General features: G+C 32.2%; 2 protein-coding genes and 1 long non-coding RNA gene across 5 annotated transcripts; 1 reads left to right on the forward strand and 2 right to left on the reverse strand.

Moving 5' to 3' along the window:
• Positions 1 to 7,123: 7,123 nt before the first annotated feature.
• Positions 7,124 to 11,748, reverse strand: LOC107909914 (uncharacterized). Its single transcript, XR_001687400.2, has 4 exons — positions 11,588 to 11,748; positions 9,230 to 9,293; positions 8,152 to 8,195; positions 7,124 to 7,242 (listed from the first exon to the last, which is right to left on the reverse strand). It is a non-coding gene; the product is annotated as an uncharacterized lncRNA (long non-coding RNA).
• On the forward strand, positions 11,520 to 16,228 carry LOC107909911 (mitogen-activated protein kinase 17-like). 3 transcript variants are annotated; one of them, XM_016837616.2, is made up of 12 exons: positions 11,520 to 12,027; positions 12,292 to 12,410; positions 12,967 to 13,375; positions 13,474 to 13,601; positions 13,703 to 13,762; positions 14,143 to 14,292; positions 14,384 to 14,539; positions 14,634 to 14,771; positions 14,877 to 14,950; positions 15,301 to 15,399; positions 15,501 to 15,750; positions 15,840 to 16,228. In XM_016837616.2, exons 3-12 carry the CDS (start codon positions 12,970 to 12,972, stop codon positions 15,870 to 15,872), a joined length of 1,494 nt encoding a protein of 497 aa, XP_016693105.2. In that variant the 5' UTR covers positions 11,520 to 12,027; positions 12,292 to 12,410; positions 12,967 to 12,969; the 3' UTR covers positions 15,873 to 16,228.
• On the reverse strand, positions 16,199 to 18,879 carry LOC107909913 (uncharacterized). The gene is made up of 4 exons (XM_016837618.2): positions 18,391 to 18,879; positions 18,224 to 18,305; positions 18,018 to 18,134; positions 16,199 to 16,531 (listed from the first exon to the last, which is right to left on the reverse strand). Exons 1-4 carry the CDS (start codon positions 18,516 to 18,518, stop codon positions 16,481 to 16,483), a joined length of 378 nt encoding a protein of 125 aa, XP_016693107.1. The 5' UTR covers positions 18,519 to 18,879; the 3' UTR covers positions 16,199 to 16,480.
• Positions 18,880 to 20,698: the final 1,819 nt, after the last annotated feature.

A 20,698-nucleotide genomic window follows, 5' to 3' on the forward strand; every position in this document is an offset into this window, starting at 1 on the left:
AAAAGAAGATCCTAAGACTTTTAGTGAAGCAATGGTTTTAAGAGATGCAGCTTTCTAGAATGGGGTTGTAAATGATGAAATGAACTCAATAATGCCTAATAATACATGGCTCATAGTTGATTTACCTAGATTTTATGAACTTATTGGTTACAAATGAGTGTTTAAAAGAAAATATAACATAAATGGTTCTATAAAAACCTTTAAAGAAAGAATGGTTGCTCAAGGTTTTAAGCAAAAGGAAGGCATACACTACTTTGATTCTTATGCATCAGTAGCGAGAATAAAGTTCATTAGGGTTTTTATGGCACTAGCTTTTATCTATAAATTACATATGCATTAAATGGATGTTAAAATAACTTTCCTAAATGACGACTTTAAGGAGTATATATGAAACAATCAAAGGTTTTATACTTCCCAGAAAAGAAAATAAACTTTGCAAATTAGTTAAGCCTTTATATGGATTGAAGTAAGCGCCTAAACAATAGCATGATAAATTTGATACAGTAATACTATCAAATGGATTCAAACATAATAGGGTTAATAAATGCTTATACTCAAAGTTCACTATGAAATATGGAGTAATAATTTGTCTCTATGTTGATGGTATGCTTATATTTAGTAATAACATGATTGCCACAAATGAGACAAAGAGCTATCTAGCCTTTATTTTTAAAATGAAATATTTAAATAAGGTTGATAAGATCTTAGGTATTAAAGTTAAGAAACATGGTAATGGTTATATTCTTAACCAAAATTATTATATTGAGAAACTAATGGCAAAGTTTGAACATCTTAATATAAAGGAGGTTAATACTCCTTTCGACTCGAGAATGAATCGATTGAGAATCATGATAAAATAGTTGCTCAACTTGAGTATGCAAGTGTTATTGGAAGTATAATGTAAGTCATGTATTATACTAGAGCAAATATAGCTTTTGTAGTATGCAGATTGTCTATAAGTATACAAGTAAACCTAGTATGATTCATTGAAAAGTCATTACAATGGTTCTTAGATATCTTAAAATAACTAAAAAATTTGGATTACATTATTTAGATTATCCCACTATTCTAGAAGAATACTCTAATGCAAGTTGGATTACTAGTGCAAATGATGATAGATCTACAACATGTTGGATATTTACACAGGGAGGAAGAGCAATTTGTTGGGCTTCTAAAAAACAAACTTGCATTTCTTACTCAACTATGTAATATGAATTCATAGCTTTATCCATAGTAGGCAAAAAAGTTGAGTGATTATGGAATTTTTTATTAAATATAAAGTTGTGACACAATCAATGCCAATCGTTACTTTGTTTTGCAATAGTGCAACCACTATGTCTAGAGCATACAATAATATATATTGTAATAGCCCGTTTTTCAGCGGTGTCGAAAATAGTGATTTTAGGGCCACAAATTTAACGAGTGAGTTCATAAATATTATTATTTAATATTTACAAATCAAAAATAATATTATAATAAATTTTGATTCGATAATTTATGTTGTTTGAACTAAATTTTAAGTGCAAGTGGTTTGTTTCGAAAGTCAAATGGTTTTGAAAAACGAGGTATTGGGACCTCATTTCTATGAACCGAGCCCATAAATATTTTATTAAATATTTGTGAAGTCCTATTAGGGTTATATTAAAATTTGGTTAAGAAGTTTTATTGTTTAGATAGTTAATTAAGAAAAAAATGACTAAATCGTAAAAAGTACAAAAGTCAATCCTATTGTTATTTTGGGCCAAATGGGTAAGAAATTAAGGTTTCATGGTTTTAAATGGTAAATTGGCCATATTAAGTTATAGTGGACGGTAAACATTTATCTATTTTGTTATTTTTATTGTATTTTATATGTTATATAAGTTAAATTAATTAATAAGGTTAATAAAATAATAGAAACAAAAGGAAAAAGGCATTCATCTTCTTCATTCTTTCAATTACTCAATCGAACCACCATTTTTGCATCAAGAAAGTTTCGGCCAAGCAAGGTTCTCGCATGTAAGCTTAATTTCCACCCATTTTTCATAAATTTTATATTTTTGAGATCGATTTAGCTTAATCTAGCTAGCCCGGGGGTTAATTTGTAAATTTTTAAAAACTTAGGGACTTGCCATGAATGGTTTAAGCATGTATTTAATTGACAGTTTATTCAGCTTCGATGATAAATAGAAGTATTTTGTTAAGTGATTTTTAGTAATTTTAATGTTAAAGGATTAATTTGTTAAAACAGTAAAATTCATGGGATTTGATGTGAAATTTTGATGAAAACAGACATTAGATATCCTAAGAAAATCGGCGAACATGGGTTCTCTTTTAAAAATGGTAAATTTGCAAGTTATGGGTCTAAAGACTAAATTGAATAAAAGGAAAAATGTTAGGGAAATTTTATAAATTTACATTAAAATGTGTTATAGGCTTGAATTAATTATTTGAAGATATTTGAATTATTTAATTAAATGAATTTATATTATTTACATCAAGAAACGCTACAATTGGATTTAAATCAAGGAAAAAACTAAGGTTTCGGACTAGTTGTTGACTCTGTTTTAGCAACCGTTCTAATTGAGGCAAGTTCGTATAAGAATTAAATTTGTTATTGTTGTTTTAGATGGAATATTAATTAATATTTGTGGAATGCATAATTAGATTGATAGTTGTGTATTAATTTTGGTATAATGGATTAAGTTGTGAACATAATTAAAATTAAAGTCTATATATGAAAAATATGAACTTCATTTAATGTGTAATGGAATGGTACAATGAAATGAAAGGAAAGAGTTTGGGTGTGTATATTGAAAATGTGTACTTTATGAAGCATGTGCAAAATGATATAATATAATGAAATTTAAAGAATTGGATATGTACAAAGGTCCCGTTTGAACTTTGTAAATTCTTAGGATACAAATGACATGTCATTAGGGATTATATGTTTCGGGTGCTGGTCTTGAATGTTCTACCAATGGCTGAGTTCCTGCATTTGTTGCGGATTCTCCACAGCTCATGTGAGTAGCATTGTGTAGCTAACATCCCGACCCACAACTCGTGTGAGTAGGCCCATTACACAACTCATGTGAGTATTATTGAACAGGTTATGGTTATATGGAAAGGTGTTCCCGAGTATCCGATGTTATTCTATACGGTTCAATGGGTAAGAAAAGGTTAATGGAAAGACATGTATAAAAGCTTAATGTTGCTAATGTTCATATGAAATAGAAATATGGATATGCATATATGAAATGAAAATGATGCAAATTTATCATGTGATGGATGAAATATGCATGGAATTTATTTATTAATATATGTTATGTTCCATTGATGTTATGTTTACTTATCATCTACTGACTACGTGGATTCAAATGAGAAAAATGTGTAATGGATATATATATGTGATGGATGAAATAGAAAGCCTAAATGCTTATTATGTATATACCAAGATTTACTTGGAACTTACATGTAATGTTATACTTACTAAACTTATGAGGTGGTGTGTATAGGAAAGGAAGTTTGGCATATGACATGATGAAAGTAGGTTTGGTTTTTAAAATGTTCGGTAAGATTAAGTTTCCTTTATACGAACTTACTAAGCACTAATTGCTTACGTAGTTGTTGTCTCTGTTTTGTAGATAATAAAAAAAGCTTCACCGATCGGAATCTTGTCGGAGCATTGTCATTTTGGTAGTTCTGGTTGTTTTGGTTAATGGTTATAAATGGCATGTAATAGGGTTAAAAAGGTTATTTCAATGATTTAGCTTGTTTAGGTTATGCTAAGTTTGTTGTGATTAATGATATTAAATAATGGCATGTGAATAATACGTACAAGTATGTGTGGATGAACTTTATGCATACTTTATAGATGGTAGGTTTTATAATGTATAATGGCATGTTTTTGAATGACTATTTGGCATGGTTGACATAGGTTCAAACTAGCACTTTGAGATATGGTATGGGTCTAAATTTGGTATGTGAAATGTGGTGTCTTTGATTGGCATATTAGTAGGTATATGTTGAATGATTCTTGACTTGATTTGTGTTTATTTGAAGTTGAAATGGATGAATGATAGGTATATGGTGTAGATTTTAGGCTTAGTCCATGTCAATTATATGAATTTACTTGGATGTATATTTTGCGGTACCAATGAGGGTACATTGGTTGAATGATATAAAGGTGTTGCATATATGATGATTTTAGCATGATTTGGTCTCATTTAAGTGTGTTTTAATTAGGTTAAAAAGGTTAGCAAATGGTATGCTTATGGCTCAAGAAAGCATTTTTTGGCAAACTTGTTTTTCAATGCACCGTGTGTCACACACGGGCTGTTCGCGCAGCCATATGTCATTATTTTTTAAATGCAGGTTTCACAAGGTCTGGTACACGGCTTGCTACATGACCGTGTGACCCAACTTTGAATATTCACACAGTTTGGCACACGGCCCATGACACAACTGTGTAGCCCTATTTTGAATGTCCACATGGTTTGAGCTATGTCACATTGCCGTGTGACCCCTGTTTTACAAATTTTTCATATTTTGCCTGAAAATTCTGATTTGCTTCGAATAAGTCCTTTGTTTCCAAACTATTTTTAGGGCCAATCAAGCTCGATTTAAGGCCCATAAAAGTATTTCTATCATATTTAAATTTTGTTATTGAAAATAAATATGTGAATTGTATGTTGATCCATGTTTCGATGATTAAGGTTCTATTTTGCACTGTAATGCTCCATAACCCTTATCCGACGATGGAGACGGGTCAGAGACGGGTTAGAGGTGTTACATATATAATAGAAAGTCTAGACATATTAGTATAAGACATGATTATGTTAGGGAACTAATCTCTAATGGAGTAATTACCATTACTTATGTCAAATTAGCTAGCAATTTGACAAATCCTTTAACCAAATGATTACCAAGGGATTTGGTAAGTAGTACTACAATAGGAATAGGAGTGAAACCCTTATTAGATGCCAAAATCGGGAATCCATCTTTTAATTAGTAACCTTTAATTATAAAGTTCAAATGGTAAAAAACAAGTTGTTTCATGTGTCTCTGAAGCACTAGTAAACCCCATTCTAAATAGAAAGTGATTTGAAGACTAGTGCATCCATTGTGTATAGATAAGTTGAACAATTTTAATGGAGTTCATTGATTGATGTGTAAAGCAATGGAGACAATAAAGGAACTCTACCTACATAAGCATAAAAAGTGACAACACTTCAACAAAAAAGAATTAATGGGTTCTCTTGCAAATGTTTATAAAGGAAAGGATAACATGGTCATATTAATGCTAAAAATGAAATAACTTTAGAAAGAGTTATAAATAAAATTATTTGTAGTTTATTTTCAATTTTAATATAAGAAGTTATGGTTAACGTCAATAACTTTATTAAAATTCTAACGTACATTCACTTATTGGTGGTTCAGATTGAGAGATACAATCTTTTATTCATAATTTTATTTGTGTAAAAGGTAAAAAAACAAACTAATATTCCATACTAGTGGAGGATTGTCAATGGTTTGCAATGTTAGTAATCTTTCATTGCAAAGAGATACATAATATAAATAATTTCAATAACAAATTCTTTATGACTTGTGTAATTGAGTTAGGTGCCTACCCCACTAAGTACGTGGACTTACCTATTAGGCTTTATATATAGTCAACCCTCTCTATAATAACTCCATTTGGTTGCTTAGATTTTACCTCTTATAAATAGGTGGTTGTTATACATCTATAACAACATAATCATTGTAAACTTGCCATAGAATTCATATCATGAATTTCTATCAAATAAAGAAAGTGATAATCAAATGAATAGATTTAAAATACGTATAATAGGTGTATGCATTATTTTTTATGCACATTTTATTACATTCTTTCACATGATTAATTATAAAGTTCATAAAATTAATAAGTTCAATTAATCAACATGAGTTATCAAATTAAATTAATTTATCACGAGTAACTAAATTCAAGTAATCAATTTACAAGTTTATGATGTTCCAAATTTATAATAGAATATTTAATTAGGGAACTTAATAGTTTGTTGAATTGATATTTTTAATTTCACTTCTTGAAGATTATTTTCATTTAATAAAATATGATTAATAGATTTTTTTCACGTGAAATTTAATCATTTTATTGAAATAATATTTTAATTAAGATCATTTTTATTTAATAATTGATAATTAATAGACCCATTTATATGAAATACTTATAATTTTACTTAAAAATTTAGACAATATGTTGTTATAGGGAACTAATTTAATAAAATATGTACTTCATAACTATGGATGTTGCTCTTATAAGTGAAAAATTGTTATAGATGATTAAAATAAAACATAAAAAACTAATTCTCTTAGAAACTTGGTTATTATTGCAAAATGTTGTTATAATGGGTGACTATTATAAAGACTGTATTTATAAATAAAATATTGCCACTTGGGCACTTGGACTTGAGTTTGAGTTTAGTGGTGCAATAATATTTTTAATTATTATTTTTTGAAATAATTACGATAATTATTTTTATCAAAAGTTGCATCTAAATCAACATGACTGTATTTATAAATGAAATATTGACACTTGGGCACTTGGACTTGAGTTTGAGTTTAGTGGTGCAATAATATTTTTAATTATTATTATTTTTCAAAATACTTACGATAATTATTTTTATCAAAAGTTGCATCTAAATCAACATATTGAAATAATACAACTTTCCTAAAAAATTTTAAAATGAAGAAACATCAAATTTCTTTTTAAAATTGAATAGTGTTATGTTGTGGGAAAACACAAAAGTATGTACCAAGTGACACATATTTTGATGTACAACCATTCAATGCCTATATAATACTCAATTTATGCCATTTTCATGATTCTGCTTTGTTGTTTTATAGCTTGTTGTATCCAATATGCAAAATTAAAGTCTTAAGGAAATTGATTCACGCCTCAAGTCAATTTCTTATTTCTCTTTCTTTCACACAAGTTATCTAACAGTTGGTTCTAAATATGGTAGTCTCGACATCATTATTGTTATGAAGCATGACTATAGTAAAATGAACACCACCTCTCGTTAATCCCGATATCTATACTTCAAACTAGATACACTCGTCATACTTTCAACTTTGATTTTTCTTGAATCCTCATTTCCATTTCTTCCAATGTGACATTAGTCTTAAACATGATGTCAACGTGATTGTCCGATTGAAAAATGATGCTTATATCACCCATCGTAATTGATCCATTATAAATACCTGTGCCATAAATTGATTCATCATCTTTTCAATTCAAATTATAAAATGTTACATTACTAGCATTAGGAATAATACTAACACAATAATGAACTTTTAACAATACAAACATTTTTAATTATAGGAACAATTTCAACAATACAAAAAAAAAGACATCTAACATAACATTAAAATTCTAAAACGTTTAATAACACTAATAGTATAACAATTGCATAATACAAAATACTTGCATGATAAAAAATCTGTAAATCTGAAAGCTTAACTTTAAGAGGTTTAGAATTATACTCTAAAAGGAAAATTTTAAGGATGAAGTAAAAAAAAATTAGGGTTCAAACAAATAAGTTTAAGCTTTTATTGTAAAATTTATATTAACCTCAACTCCCATGAATTTTGAGGTTAATATCCAATAAGTCAAATTTATATAAGTGCAAGTACAAGGTTCTTAAAGGAATATCTGGTAAATAAGATTGATTGGGGTCATGTAACACCCAAAATCTAGCCTAGACATTATGGACGAATATGGGACTGTTACGATGAAGGGTTTTAAACACATCCTTTAGGTTAAAACTTTACATACTATTTGTTACCAAAAAGGGTACATGTTTCCAGAAAAGCTCGTTTTATATTCTTTATTAAAACCGTTATTGTTGTTCTTTAATGTGAATCATAAATTTGCAACGAAAGTTGAATAAATCATTATAGATAAAACCAAGTTTGTATTTTTAGAAAAACTTTTGTTTGCGTAAAATCGTGATTTTGTCAAACATCGCAGTATAAAATTTAAAAACGCATCCAAAACCAAAACCAAAAGCAAACAGTCCAGAGAGTTTCAAATTTTACAAACTCTCAAGAAAAACTAGAATCTAAAAATAAAACCATTAATTTAAAGACAGTTTTTGTACTAGTGGTTACCGTTGAGCCTTTGTCGCACTGACTCGCCTATGTCTGAGGATTACCTGAACAGAACAGACAACATATGTGAGTTTTCAAAAAACTCAGTGTGTAACTTAACAGAGACACTCATGCATATGGGAACAAAGTTTTCATGTACAGATTAGATACAGATACGGACACAAGTCCTTAATAGAAACAGATCATGTCAGAATCAGATAATCAGAATAGATATGCAAAATCCTACCTCCATCCTCTACACACCATCTCTGAACATCCCATCACATAATGTGGGGTATAAAACACCCACCCATCCCTACATACCACATAGTGTCTGTACGACACTTAGCAGAATAGCATGCAACCATACTGCTAGATAATAGGCAAAATGACGCCTTACAGAACACTTTCTCCACATATACTAAACCCACCCCAAATAGAGATAAAGAATACAAATAACAGATATAACAGAATCAACATGTTTAGCATGCTCATATACAAATATCATACATGTTTATATTGACAATCAGACATACATATCAATTTTACTAACTCAAATCAGTCTATCAGAATAATAGATCTCATGCATTAAGGGTTTGGTTAGCCCTTACCGACCCTATAAAAGGCTCATAGTCGATTGGAACAACTCAAGTGATCCTAGGGAAAATTTTAGAATTTTGGGCCCACACACCCAAATTGGCCCTGCCTGTGTGGCCCACACGGCCTGGCCCATGACCCATGTTCCCGTGTGGCCCACACGCCTAAATTGACCTAGCTCGTGTGGCCCACACAACCATACCCTTGCTCGTCACACGGCTGTGTGTCGTACACAGCCAGCCACATGACCGGGCACACGCCCATGTAGCGTCGACAAGCCACTTTTTCGGCTTTCGTCGAACCTCATTTTTTTCCATGTTTGCATTACAGACTTGGTTTCTTTTTCGAATCAGCCTAAATGATGAAATTCCTAGTACCTAAAATCAACAGAATTCAATGAATTAATCCCCAGGAACTCTTTCAATTCGAAGGCATACGACTTAGTACCCTAACATGTCGAAACCCAACAGCAAAACTATGCTTAATCGATAGAAACACTTACCCTCAAGACAACAATCCACACAATCACTCCGCTGAAAGAGCACCCATTGACGCACAATTCTCACCTAGATATCAGTAAACACAAACCAAGAAAAATTAAAAGGAAACCCTTCAACACCATAAAAAATACCCAACCATTCACCTATTCCATAAAGAAACTTAAGCCAACTATGCACTTACCAAACAACAACCACCAATCTTAATGACAGAGATGAGCAAATAACACTTGAATTTTGTCTGAATTAGAAAAGTAATAGGAACAGAAAGCAAAAAGAACAAGAAAGAACGTATGAGAAACGAAAAAAAATGAACGTGAAAGCGGTGACTGATTTTTAGGGAAAAGGATAATGATAAAATTAAATTAAAAATAAAATAATTAAATCACCTATTTTCCCTCAACTCCCCACCAACAACCGAATCCTACTAAATCTGACCACTAACCACATCCAACTACCTCTGACTTTTAACTCCACCCAAACTCTCTCAGGCACCCGGAGCAAAAATAATCACCAACTCTCACACAAGAATTCAAACACAATACCTCTAACAAGCTAAATCCTTACCACTCGAACCAACAAGCTCATTCTAATGTAAGTTTACCAAAAATATAATATAAGCCTACCTAACATGGATAAGTATAAAAATAACAAAAATTGCTAAAAGTGAAACTTGAACCTTAGACCTCAAACATGACACTTAGCCACTGAAACAAATACATATATTTATATTAGAATTCACAGAAACAAAGTTAAGAAATTTAGGGCGTTACAGGTCAACTCATTATGTCATAACTAAAGAGAATCAATTACTCACAAATACGAAAATGATGGTATCAAGGTCAAACTTGATGCTATTATATTTTTCTAAACATCCAAGACACAAATTTCATAAAGAATTTAATTCCAAGAAAAACACATATGGGTGTCGAGGTCTATCTAGACTTAATAATATAATGAATAAAAATGGAATTTATATAATTTAATGATTAAATACAAAATTTTTATTGTTAAGTCACTAGTAAAAAATGCATTACATTTGTTTCAGAAAGTCAACTAATGATTATGGATGAAATTTAAGGGGAAAAATGATAAAAAGAAAATAATAATAGGGAAGTGATTTTTTATTTTAAATAAAATTTTTATATAATCTTATATATTTGTGTTATTTTTATATGAATTTAATTTAAAATATCATTAATAAATATTATTACGAGGTCAATAAAAAAATATTTTTAAACGCGTGAAATTAGGAAAAACAAAAGCACGATCTTAATTTGACATTAAAAAGGGAGATTATATTGTTGTTCACTAAATACTAAATTATGAATAAATTTTCGTTTTGATCAGTTAATTAAAAAAGTTATAATTTGGTCATTAAAATTTTAAAAATTATTTTTTTGACACTCTTTTAATTGGTATAATAACAATTTTAGTCCTTAATTTTTATACTTTCTATTAATTTGACCTTAATTATAAAAAATAAAAAATGAAAATATTTTTTAAAATCTAAAAATTTCTAAAAGTAAAAATAAAAGTAGATAAAAATTTCAAAAATAGTTTAAGTGAAAGAAAATGAGGAAAATTATTTTTAAACCATTCAACTTTTCTCTTTGTATTATTTGTATGGGAATATCCAATACCTATTCTTTAAAAAATATTAAAAAAAAGCAAAATTAATGGTTGACTTTTTTTCACATCTTCTGTTTTTTTTTTACATAACACGGCTTTCTTATTATAAGAAAAGAAAAGAATTTTGTTTTTACAATTTTAGTTTAAAAATAATTTAAATGAATTAAAATTTTGATTTAAGTTTTTTAGCTAAAAAAAACTGACATTAGAGTTTGAAAAAAAGAAAAGCGCATGTAAAATCAGTTCTAGATTTTCTTTAGTGCCAATTTGAATATATTACTAATTTAGTTTTTAAATATTGAGAAAATATGTAATGATTTAACTGTTTTTTTGTTCAGTTAAAATTGTTATTGGATTACAATTTTCTTTAATTCTCATACATATTAGTTCTTCAATAACAACATTTTTGAAATTTTTTTTTAAATTTTTATATAGAATTTTCTAATTTTAATTAATTTCAAGGTTTTTATAATTTTGATATAGGAATAGGATCAAATTTATAGAAAATATAAAAATTGAGGACTAAAAATACTATTATATTGACTAAAAAGTGTCACACTTTTTTAAAAACTTTAGTAATCAAATTGAAATTTTTTAAGTGACTAAAATAATGACTAATAAATTTACTATAACCCTTAAAAAAGTTGACTATTTTCTTGGCCCCAAAAAAAAGAAAAGAAATCTAAATTGATATACATGAAATTTCCAATTTCATAGACGAATGATGTTACCTTACGTAACACAGACGTCAAAGTTACTTCCACAAATTGCAGTGCAAGATGTTGAACTCCAAATGTATTTTGCGTACGTGGCACCACCTCCTTCATTATCATCCCCAATACGACATTTGGCCATGTTAATAAAACCACAAATGTAGGGCATGTGGAAGGTGAAGGGAGGGAAGGGAGAGGCGACGGAGCTCAACCCTAACTCACCCTTTCACCGCCCGAGTTTCATGCACTCAGCGATTCGCAGCCTCCGCGTCAAAATCTCAACTCAACTTGCCTTGCTTTGCTTTCCCCTTCTGATAAATTTCATTCTTATTATTAATATTACAACTTAATAGCAATCCTACTTACTATCATCTATGGCCGATGCCTGAAACGACATCACCTCACCTCTTCCCCGATCCTCTCTCTTTATAGCTCCGGAAATGTGGGGATAAGATAAGGTTCGAATTTCGAGCAAGTCCTTTTTTCAGATAAATATGCCTTTTTTATTACAAGAGAAAAATATGATTGATTTTTTTTTTTAAATTCTGTATTTTATCAAATTTATATTTGTGACATAAATAGTGATGATGACCTTTCTGACAGCAGTTCTGTTTTGACATATTCAAGTTTTTGTCAGCATCCTACTTGATACGGGGTATTATATATACGTATAAATATACGTTTACGTTACACTGTATTTTCATACGTAGAAGGTGTTGCAGGTGTTATTTGAGCAGTTCATATCTTGTCTCCGCGTTTATTTGAAGGAAGCTCTTCTCTCATCACTCATCAATATTCAAGCTTCTGCTTTGGCCTCCTTTGCCGTCAAAAAAAATAAACAGTAATTTCTCTTTTTGCTCCTTAATCATTTAAAGTATCTGTTTTTCTTTTAAATGAGACTTATTTTTTCTTTTTCTGCGGTTTGAATGTCTGTTAGATGTGTGATATTGAAGCTTGAAAGTTTCCTCATAGAATGAAAATTATAGCTTTTACGATGAAAATGACTGAAACAAAAGGGGATTTATTTATAAGTTTATTGGGTTGAATTTCTTTTATTGACTTTTAGTGATAGTATTCGTCTGCATAAAGTTTTTTCTTTTCTCCTCTTAGCTATTTTCTTGGAGATTCTTCTTAGTCTTGAACATTCAACAAAGGGTGACAGTTATTCTTATATTTAGAAAATATTTTGAACATAAATCTGTAGTTAGATCCGTTTGGCTCTATATTGAAATCTACCAATTCAATGGCTTTAAGTTAATCATAACATTCATATTATATGATAGGTGGTTTGATATGCTTCTCTTGTATAACTTTAAGTACACTGAGAATGCTTAGGAGTAAGTTTTTTCATGCTACTTTCTTTCAGATCGAATCTAATGGTTATTTGATTTAATCAGAAAATGTTTGGCAAAGACTTTTTCACCGAATATGGCGAAGCAAGTCAATATGAAATAAAGGAAGTAGTAGGCACAGGAAGTTATGGTGTGGTTGCCTCTGCAATTGATACTCACACTGGAGAGAAGGTAGCTATTAAGAAGATAGCCAATATCTTTGAGCACACATCTGAAGCCACACGTATTCTTAGAGAGATCAAACTTCTACGGCTGCTGCGTCACCCTGACATAGTTCAGATAAAACACATAATGCTTCCTCCATGTCAAAGAGAATTCAAAGACATATTTGTTGTTTTTGAGTTGATGGAATCTGATCTTCACCATGTTATAAAAATCAATGATGATCTAACCCCTGAGCATCATCAGTTTTTCTTATACCAGCTTCTTCGGGGTCTGAAATACGTTCACACAGGTTGCCTTCTTTTACATCTCAATTGTTGTACAGGTTTCTCCAATTTGTGATTATAAATGACCCACTTTTTATTAATCTTTTCCTTTCAATTTCTTCAGCACATGTTTTCCATAGAGATTTAAAGCCAAAAAATATACTTGCTAATGCGGATTGCAAACTGAAACTTTGTGATTTTGGACTCGCTCGGGTGTCATTTACGGACGTTCCTTCTGCTATTTTTTGGACTGTTAGTGCTTCTTTCTTGCTTCTGACTGCTTTGCTATTCATAACTATTGTGTGTACCATGTTTACTGTTTTCACTATCTGATCATCATTTAATCTGTTAAGGATTATGTGGCAACTCGATGGTATCGTGCTCCTGAACTGTGCGGTTCATTTTACTCCAACGTATGTACTGTTGTTTTCCTTTTCTTCAATTGATTTAATATAGGAATTGTTAGTCAGCTGTATAATTAATTTTCAGTTGTCCTCCTTTAGTCTTTTTAGGGATTTTTGTGTTAATAGGCAACGACAAAAACTATATATTTTAGTTTTCTTGTTGTGTCATGCTTGCTGCCCTGCTTGAGGAGGTAAAATAGCCGGTTCTTGAGTAAGAAAGAAGCTTCCTTGCATATACTTTGTGAATTGAAGAATGTCTAGATATATCATATACATGTCATATGCATACACTGCTAGTAGAAATTATATTCTATTCAGGTGAACCAAATTGAGCAAAACTTCTCTAGGAACTTCGTTTAATTGATTTTTAAACCCAATTATTTGTGCAGTACACCCCTGCGGTCGATATTTGGAGTGTAGGATGCATATTTGCTGAGTTGATCACTGGAAAACCATTGTTTCCAGGGAAGAATGTGGTGGACCAATTGGATCTTGTGACCGATTTGCTTGGCACTCCCTCTGCTGAAACAATCGCAAGGGTTTGCCATCTCTTTTAAGATACTTCCCTGGCCTTTTCTAAACAGGGACAACATCTTTTCTAACCATCTTGATTCTTCATAATATCTGCAGATTAAGAACGAAAAAGCTAGAAATTATTTGAATAGCTTGAGAAAAAAGAAACCAATTCCTTTCTCAAAAAAATTCCCAAATACAGATCCATTGGCCCTCAAATTGCTTGAGCGTCTGATCGCATTCGATCCTAATGACCGTCCATCCGCTGAAGAGGTAAACTGTAGGGGTTCTAATAGTTTTAAGGTTTGAATCTCTTTTCTTCGTACGTTATTGTATTTCCTAACTTATATGATTGTTCTTTATGCAGGCATTAGCTGATCCATATTTCCATGGATTGGCAAATGTGGACAATGAACCATCCATGCAACCCATTTCAAAATTGGAATTCGAGTTTGAAAGAAGGAAATTATCAGAAGATGATGTCCGAGAGCTAATTTATAGAGAGGTATTTATGTGCATAGAGATTAGTTCTTGCCTCAGTGATAAATTATCCATTTTAATGCCCTCTTCTATTTAATATTTACTTCATCTTATTTTATGTTGCAAATAGATATTAGAGTACCATCCACAGATGCTTCAGCAGCACCTTAAAGGCAAAGATCAGATTAGCTTCATGTATCCAAGGTAAAGCATCCAACTGATAGTTACATTGAACATAAGTGTCAGGCCTCAGCTGCTGGAACTACGAAGTGATGAATTATTAAGTTCCTTTATATTCATAAACTGATAGCGATACTAAAATCTTGTATTCCACAAAAGATTACAGTGTTGCATGTGCTGAAAGGTCATGATGAGCAAAACCGTCATTCATCATGAATGATGTTATTATGAACACCTATTTCACATTATCATTGTTTTAAGTACTGTTCTACATATGCTTGTTACTGCAATATTTGTCATAACTACAGCTTACATCCCTATCTCGTTACTCTAAATGCTGCTGAATGTTAATCAAGTGTTTTATGTCAACGCAGTGGAGTTGATCGGTATAGGCAACAATTTGCTTGTCTTGAGGGACAAGGCAAAATTGAAAGAGGCATTCTGCTCCAAAGGAAACATACATCCTTGCCAAGGTAAATATCCGGAAATAGATGCATATGTATATTCTTATCTGCGATTTTTTTATTTGAATGTGTTGCTTTTATTGTACTGACTATGATCATTTGTTTCTTAGGGAGCGAGTCTGCAATGATGATACTGATCGCATTGATGAATCAAAAAAACGTACAGTGGCTTCTGCTGGTCGTGCAACCCTTCAGAGCCCTACAAAGTTGCAAGCATCCGTGGAACCAGAATATGTAAACCAAAATGTGGCAGGGCCTCAGAAAGCCTCTGGCAAACCTGTGCAAAATGGTCGTCGCCTGTCGAAAAGTGAAAGCATTAGTGCTTCAAGGTGTGTGGGCGTCATTCGAAAACCTCAAGGGGTATGTCATTCTCTAACTATGTATTTGACTGTCGTTCATCAATGTTTTTTTAGGTATATCATCTTATCTCACTTCCCTTTGCTTTTCAGATGCACGGAGAAGTGCAGAAACTGGTCGCTTAACATGCTTGGGAACTTGCAAACGTTTGACTAAGAAAAATCTGCCGATTCTTGGTTTTCTTTTGCTATGTCCATGATATTCCTTTGGAGGTTCTTAATCTGCCTTAATCAACTAATATGTGCTACTTGTAGTTACTTTATTGTACTCTGGACAAGGAAAAAATTTGCCTGACTTATGATTTAGAAATTATTTAAGGCAGGCAATCTTGCGGTGACAATTTGGGTCAATTCTCAATAGTTCAGCAGGATTCAGCTAATGCACTCACACATGAATCAAGCAATTCAATTACGGGCAGATTTTGCCATTCTTATTGTACATACCATGGTAATAAAACAAGAAACATGCAATTCGATTTCAATTGGTGGCAGATATGGATGCATTTGAGATTTGTATATATTGATGTGATGTTTCTCAGTAAAGTTCAACAAATTCATACGAGAGAAAGAGAGTAAAGATGACATTCACGTATCAGAAAGCATTGAAGTCAATGCCAAATGGTGCAAATTATGGTCATAAAGTCTAAATATAGTTCGGACCATTTCACTTGTAGGGTGCTAATACGCTTCTGCTCATCTAGCAGTGAATATCCTATCTCGTACTTAAAAGCCTTCTAGCCACTTCCATCTAGTTGACCATGAGAAAGTAGGTGGGCCATGTATTGCTGCAATCAGATAACATCTGAATTAGATAGCATTGACCAAACACAAGCTGAAAATTTAGCATAAAAAGTCATCCAATTTGTATCAAGTCAAAAGGACTAGAAGTTTCCTTTAACCGTTGCATTACATAAAAAGATGACATCTTAGCAAAGTAAAATGATCAAAAGGATGATGCATTGGTCGATTTTCAGATAAAGGTTATATGAGTTTCCATTTTCTTTTTGGTTAGCTTGCCTCCGTTAATAGCAGTATAGGCTATTGGTTTATGCCATTGCTGTTTGCTTTTTACTATAATATATTTGCCTCTCCTTGTGCGAAAAAAGCAAAGAACAAAAGCATCGACCATCCAGTCATAGCAGAGGATTTCTATTTAAATTATTATGAGTTATAAACAAACTGGAACATTGAAGGAAAGAGTACAAGGCAATTTCATTGATGTACATCCATGGGGGAAGGTATGAGTGGATTTAAGGCCGAACAACAGCACTCAGTGATGTCTATCCTTTCTAGGTGTATCAGAGTACAACTTGATCCCTACTTGAAAGAAAGGGATTTAGAAGAGAAACCATTGTGTCAAAAACGAGGAAAATGTTAAGCAAATACAAATAAGGCCATCTGAGAGGGAAAATTAATATAGGCTGAAACCACTTAGTTACACCCCTTAAACAGTATAGTTAACCTAGTTGCATCAATGTGGTGTTTTCCTCCCATTCAGTACGACAGTACTTGGATGATACGAAAATCAAATATAATCTTGCCTGTAATCACAGTCCCTTCAATCCCAGAGAGTGATAAACGACCAGATAGTTACTGTCCAAGAAAAAGTGCCTAGGTGCCCTGTGGTTAACCAACTCCTCTTTATGGATAAGGGAGGTTGATATGGTAAAAGGTGGAGAAGAACAAGAAGACAAGTATCGTGGGTATGCAAACGAAAGAAGTAACTCCACTCAACCCAACTTGGACTGCTGACCGGTACTATCTCAACATACAGAGAGAATTCTAAGCAAGCACCTTTCTAGAATTCATCTTTTGACCCTCTTTACCACCGTTTTATTCTGGTTGCAACTTGCTTTAATTATCATAAGAAATTTAAGTTTGATTAGTCATTTTATAGAGGTCTGTTTGAAATAGGATCAGGAAGTAATGGTAGATTGTTCTACATGACATTTTTGGGAACAAACTATTTTCTAAATTAGGATCTGCAGAAATCGGGAAATATTGCAAAAATTACACTTAAGGATACTTGTACAGTTCAATTTGAAGAAATTACTTTAAATTTTCATAGAATCAACATAAAAAAGAAACAACCAAATCATGCTTGAATGATGCAGAGACAGAAAGCGCAATTCTAATTAAGGTTTCAACTACCATGTAAAACAGGGAGGAAAAAAAAACCTAATCTTGCATACCATGAAAAAATCCTAAGTAGGTTATCAAAAGAATGCGTGCACACACATGAAACATACATAATAGCAATGTGTAACTTACCGAATGATAGGCATATGGTGATTTCCCTTGACGATCGAAGTGTTTAGCCATGATACAGAACTCAATCGGACTCCATTCCTCTGATTCAAAGCAATTGCCTAATGCCGCTTTATATAACTATCCAAACCAAGAAACAATCAAATGTCAACCAAATATGAAATTAAAATGCTGGGAAAGCAATAAAATTAGAGAATAAAAGAGGGTACCTTAGCAGTGTCAGTTAAAAGCTCGGTTCCAGCAGGATAAGAAGCATAGAATTGATCAGCCCTCGAATACCCAGCTCTAGTTCTGCAAAATAAATATCGAAGCAAAGCAATTAAAAGACAACGCTAAAAAATGATAAAAATCCACAAAATCTAACAGTTGAATGTACGTGTTGTTTGTATAAGCGTAGCTCAAAACAGCAACAAAGCAATAGAATCCAGTGTATGAAACAATTCTTCGGAACTTTTGAATCTTCAGAATTTCTTTGACGCCGTCGAGAAGATTATAGAGCATCATCGTTGCCTCTGAAATTTTCAAGTATTTCTACGAAGGAACTCTTTTATTGTAGAGACATTCTATCGAACATGTGGCGTTCATGGAACTGCGGCTGTTGCGTGAAACAGTGTAACTACGCGTACTGCCTTAAAATTAGTCTCTTTTTTTCCAACTGTTTTTATACTAAAAACTCTTAAATTTCGAGTTTGAAAATGTTTAATTAAATCAAATTATTCATTTTAATTTAATAAAAGAAAATGATATTTATTTTCTAACTTTGTGTAAATTTTGATTACAAAAATCAGCTCCGTCAAGTTTATTTTTTATTTAACTTGGTGAAAACTTATCTAACATCCTTGTTATACTCTTCTCTCCAGAAATACATGTGTCAAGCCCAAAAGGTATTGTTGGTTCTATATTGACTCTCTGAGCACAACCATTCGACCCACTTCAAACGGAACCTATCATCTATGTTCATAGGAGAGCGTTATCATAATTTGAAACACTTTCAAGACAATAATGAGTCTATTTAGGTTTAATTACATCATATTGATAGAATCTCATAATACGTGTCCATGAATATTCATTAGGCATTTAACGAGATTAAACACTTGTCTAGCCAATATCATACCAATGGATAAGGAGACTTTTTCTTATAAATACCCTAGAAAACTATGGGTAAGGGATCAACCATTTTTATACCCTAGAGTTACTCTGAGCATTCATCTTTTCAATCAACCTATCTTATCATCATTATTTCTGGTCTCAGCCTTTACAGTTGAACTGACCTCCACTACATCACCTTGATCTCCTCCTTATACCACATGTCTTCCTCCCTTGTTATACTTTGTATCAACAATTGGTGCAGTAAGCGTAGACAAAAGAAAATGTCTCAGAATCAGAATGATGCTACCCACAACCTCATTAACAAAAACATTGACACCGACCCTGCAATTTCTCCAGTCTAATAAATGGTCACGATATAAAAAACATTGAATTTCCTTCAACCCAACCCAAAACATCGAATCGCTCAACCATGACTACCATGAGAGCCCTCGCACAACTTTTAAATACCCTTAATACTCCCTCAATTAATCTTGCCACTATGGCCTCGCCTTCAATTCCTAACACGTCATCCTCTCCTGTCACCCTACAAGACCCTAAAAATGATCTTTTAAAATAAATCTTCACTTGTTTAGCCTCGCAATGTCAACCTACTACCGTGGCTATACCCCCATATCAAAATTCCCAACAATAATATCTACTGAGTTCCCAGCACCATGTTGCTAAGATGCAAGAAAAGATGTGTCTCATGGAGGAACAACTCCTAACTCAACAGTGTTAATTCCAAGAACAGTAAGAACGTTAACACCTGCTAGATCAACATAATGCCTGCAATGAGCAACTGATCACGGAGTTGCATGTAGCAAAAGATGATGTCAAAGAGGGTGAATTACCCCCTCTGACAGAACTAAAAAATAAAGCACAATCAACTATCTGTAATGATAAGAAAAGGCGTAATGATAATGAGATTTTACAAGATCCTCAACCTAATTGTGAGCCTCGAAACAAAACCATTCCTTTTGAGGAACAAATTGTAGCACTTCAATTAGAATTTTTACAAGAGGCTAAGATTGTTGATGTTGTTTTACTGTGGCATTTTTATTGGTAGCATAATCTGATTCTGTTACAACATTCTTTTGATTGGTCCGCTCAGTTGTAAACTGCTCCATAGATGGGTCTAAATTCTTTCTATGTGTGAGATCTGAGTTATCCTCGTTTGTAATGCCATCATTAACAACTCCAGGTAACTAAGTACCACTTTTGAGTGTAATTGCCTTTCAATGCTCCTTCCCTTGAATTTTGAATTTTCAATGTCACTTGGCAATGCTCCTTGAGGTCTCCAGTTTAACGCATTGGAAATCTGCCCTACTTGATTTTCCAAAGCTCTTAGAGATGCAGCTTGACTCTGGATTTTTTTTGTTATATATTCCTTCAATAGAGCTTCCATAGATGAAGAAGATGATGCTGAAATTTGTTGAACATTTTGTCGTGGCATGGGTTGATTATAACAAAGTGGTGCATTTGTGGCATTCTATCGAACAACATTGTTGGAGTTCAACATTCCTTGATTATTCCAACTGAAGTTTGGATGTTGCTTCCACCCTGGATTTTAGGTGTTAGAATATGGGTTATTGTTC

This window comes from Gossypium hirsutum, chromosome D02 (assembly GCF_007990345.1).
Source record: "Gossypium hirsutum isolate 1008001.06 chromosome D02, Gossypium_hirsutum_v2.1, whole genome shotgun sequence".
In the NCBI taxonomy this organism is placed as follows: domain Eukaryota; kingdom Viridiplantae; phylum Streptophyta; class Magnoliopsida; order Malvales; family Malvaceae; genus Gossypium; species Gossypium hirsutum.